At 36.9% G+C, this 2,826-nt stretch overlaps 1 protein-coding gene across 1 annotated transcript; it reads left to right on the top strand.

The window, feature by feature from the left end:
• Positions 1–285: 285 nt before the first annotated feature.
• On the top strand, positions 286–2,356 carry LOC109591158 (uncharacterized protein C17orf53 homolog). Its single transcript, XM_020006950.1, has 9 exons — positions 286–882; positions 935–970; positions 1,016–1,411; positions 1,462–1,545; positions 1,596–1,698; positions 1,752–1,804; positions 1,850–1,958; positions 2,002–2,087; positions 2,139–2,356. The coding sequence occupies exons 1-9, from the start codon at positions 760–762 to the stop codon at positions 2,298–2,300; spliced, it is 1,152 nt and encodes a 383-aa protein (XP_019862509.1). The 5' UTR covers positions 286–759; the 3' UTR covers positions 2,301–2,356.
• Positions 2,357–2,826: the final 470 nt, after the last annotated feature.

The raw sequence follows: 2,826 nt of genomic DNA, 5'->3' as shown, positions 1-2,826 counted from the left end.
CAGACTTCTTAAGTCTTCAAAATATCTTGCTATAGTAAAGAACAGTTGATATGAAGCCTCTCATAGTCCTGAGTTCAGCACAACAAAAGTTTTATTGGCAAAACAGCTCTACTTTGCACATCAGCCATTGGAACTCTGCATAACTTTGACGTAAAACATGGCGGACAAAAATCCGTTCAATATTATTTCTTTGTATATACGGTATCACAAACTAATTCTCGCCTAAAGGGGTCTATAAGTATATATATATATAAGTATATTCATGAACATGATGAATCTATCAATAAAGCTACCTCATTCTTAAGCCATTGGTTGTTGGAGGCCAGTTCCTCTAAGTTAGTGCTAGTTGCAGTTAGTGAGCGAAGAGGAGGTAGCTCTACAGTAAAGTCTTTATATTCTTCGGAGGAACGGAGCTCTTTCAGGTAAGAGCAGAGAATAGCTTTCCCGTCCTTCTCTCTGATAGCTTTAGCCATGACGATGCCGAATGAAGACAAAGAAGAATAAAGAAAAGGAGAGTGGCTTTGTATCTGAAGTTGAGGGCAATTTTATAGCTTCACTACTTGTGAGTTGTGAGAAAAGGTCACACTATCACATCCTCACCATCATGATCATCTCATGTCCACGTGGTTAACTGCAGTTGATCCATGATCTGATCACATGATCTTATGATCACAATCACATGATTCTTTCACCAGATCAGCTCATTTTAAGTCAAGGGTTACTTTGAAGGAGTGGTTAGTTTTATCCACGTGCTTTGTCATGGCTGAATTAAGGCAAGCCCTAAGCTTTCTCCGACAGAAAAAGGCCACAGACACTGCAGGAACTTTACCATCTCCTCCTGCTCCTATTGAGAAAGACAAAAGTCCTGCCACCAGTCTCCAGGTCAGCTTAAATTTGATTTTTATTTGATTATCTTATTGTATTTTACATTTAGACTCATGATGTTACTGATGACCTTGAAGATTATGATGTATGTTATTGCCTTTATTTGTTCCTCAGTTATTATTTTACTTAGGAAATTTTTAAAAATTGTGACATGTTTGATTTCTCTCCAATTAACATCAATGACAGGGTAGACGACACTCCACCCATTCTTTCTCCTCCAACTCATTCAAAGTCTCGGGCAGTCAGTCAAACTGATTGGTCACTCTCCTCTCAACCTTTATCTAAACGACCACTCCTTGAAACCACCTCACAGACTACAAAAACTAACTCAATCACTAGACCTCTGACCGCACCTTCTCCTTCAAGAATCATTTCGACTCCTACCACAGCATCTTTACCTAAACGTATGACTACTCCTAGTATCTCTCGTCTGAACACACCCACTGTATCTCGAACTGGTGTACAGGCAACTCCTACACGAGTTGTTAGAAAGTTTCCAGGACCAGCTGGTTGCCTTCCTCCATTGGTAAGTTGCTATTATTCATCATATCCCATTACTGTTATTATACATCATAGGACACTGTCAAAAGACTAGATGACACATCAACTGTCTCTGTTGTATCATCTGGAGGCACTCCAGCCTCTACTCCTCTTCGTAAAGTATGTTTTCAAACATAATTTTTAATTAATTGATGTATTTTTGTGTATAGAGTCATGTCAGTGTTATTTATGATTATTCTGACCATCAGTTTGATGACTTTAATCAATCTAGTGGGCCATGGGCTAGAATGAGATCTGAATTGGATGTGGATGGTAGTCATTAAGGCAAATGCACTAATTGATTTAATGTCTTTTATCATTCTTAGATCCTCTTACTTCTGCTATTCTCAATGCTAACATTGCTAGCATTATTAGACAAGTAAGCATTGCAGCTCAACGCATGATTGTTCATGAACATTTCTAGGCTTCCAAGAAAGAGCTACCAAATGGTAAAGTACCACACTTGTGTGTTCTAGTGAAAAGCATTGTTACATCAACAAAAAGTGCCACAGCCCTGTTGCAGGATCCCAGTGGTACATTCAATTAGCTGTGTTTCATTATTACTAATGTTTGTAGGGGAAATGCATGCTGCTATTCACATCTTAGTCATGGAAGAGTATAAGGATGAGTTTGTTGAAGGATCTGTGGCTATATTGAGACAGGTCTATTGTAATGCTATTAGCTATTGTGATACACTGTATGTCACACTATAGGTATCAGTGTTCAGCCCATCATCTCGTAAGCATTATCTTAATGTCACTCTGGATAACATTGTAAGAATATATCCTCCTCAGCAAAGTACCAATGCTTCCTCAACAAGTACAAGGAATCTTATTGTAAGTGCATTATTATTATTAGTTTATTTGTTTGTGTGACTAGCAGGTTTTCCCACAAAGCATGCTAAGCGAGCTAAAAAGCATTATACACAGTACATGGCATTTGGATTAACTTTTAAAATTTGTAAAAAATCTAATTTTGATCGGAATTGGCTCAAACTTTGTACATAACATAAGAACATGTATATGCATCAGAAAAAAATACGAAAACAAAGAATTCTTTCCTAGTCATTTTTGCCAAAATTTGGCCACTGAGCTTGTACTATAGTACAGGGACTTTGGCACGATTTTTGAGCAACTTCAAAAATTCATAAAAAATTAATTTGTAATTGGAATCAGCTCAAACTTTGTACATAACATAAGAACATGTATGTGCATCAGAAAAAAATACGAAAACAAAGAATTCTTTCCTAGTCATTTTTGCCAAAATTTGGCCACTGAGCTTGTACTATAGTGCAGGGACTTTGGCACAATTTTTGAGCAACTTCAAAAATTTATAAAAAATTAATTTGTAACTGGAATCAACTCAAACTTTGTGCATAACATAAGAACATGTATATGCATC

The sequence above is a fragment of the Amphimedon queenslandica genome, unplaced genomic scaffold (genome assembly GCF_000090795.2).
Source record: "Amphimedon queenslandica unplaced genomic scaffold, v1.1 AMPQUscaffold_8810_Cont19250, whole genome shotgun sequence".
Classification (NCBI taxonomy): domain Eukaryota; kingdom Metazoa; phylum Porifera; class Demospongiae; order Haplosclerida; family Niphatidae; genus Amphimedon; species Amphimedon queenslandica.
This window is presented reverse-complemented; position numbering and strand designations above follow the sequence as displayed.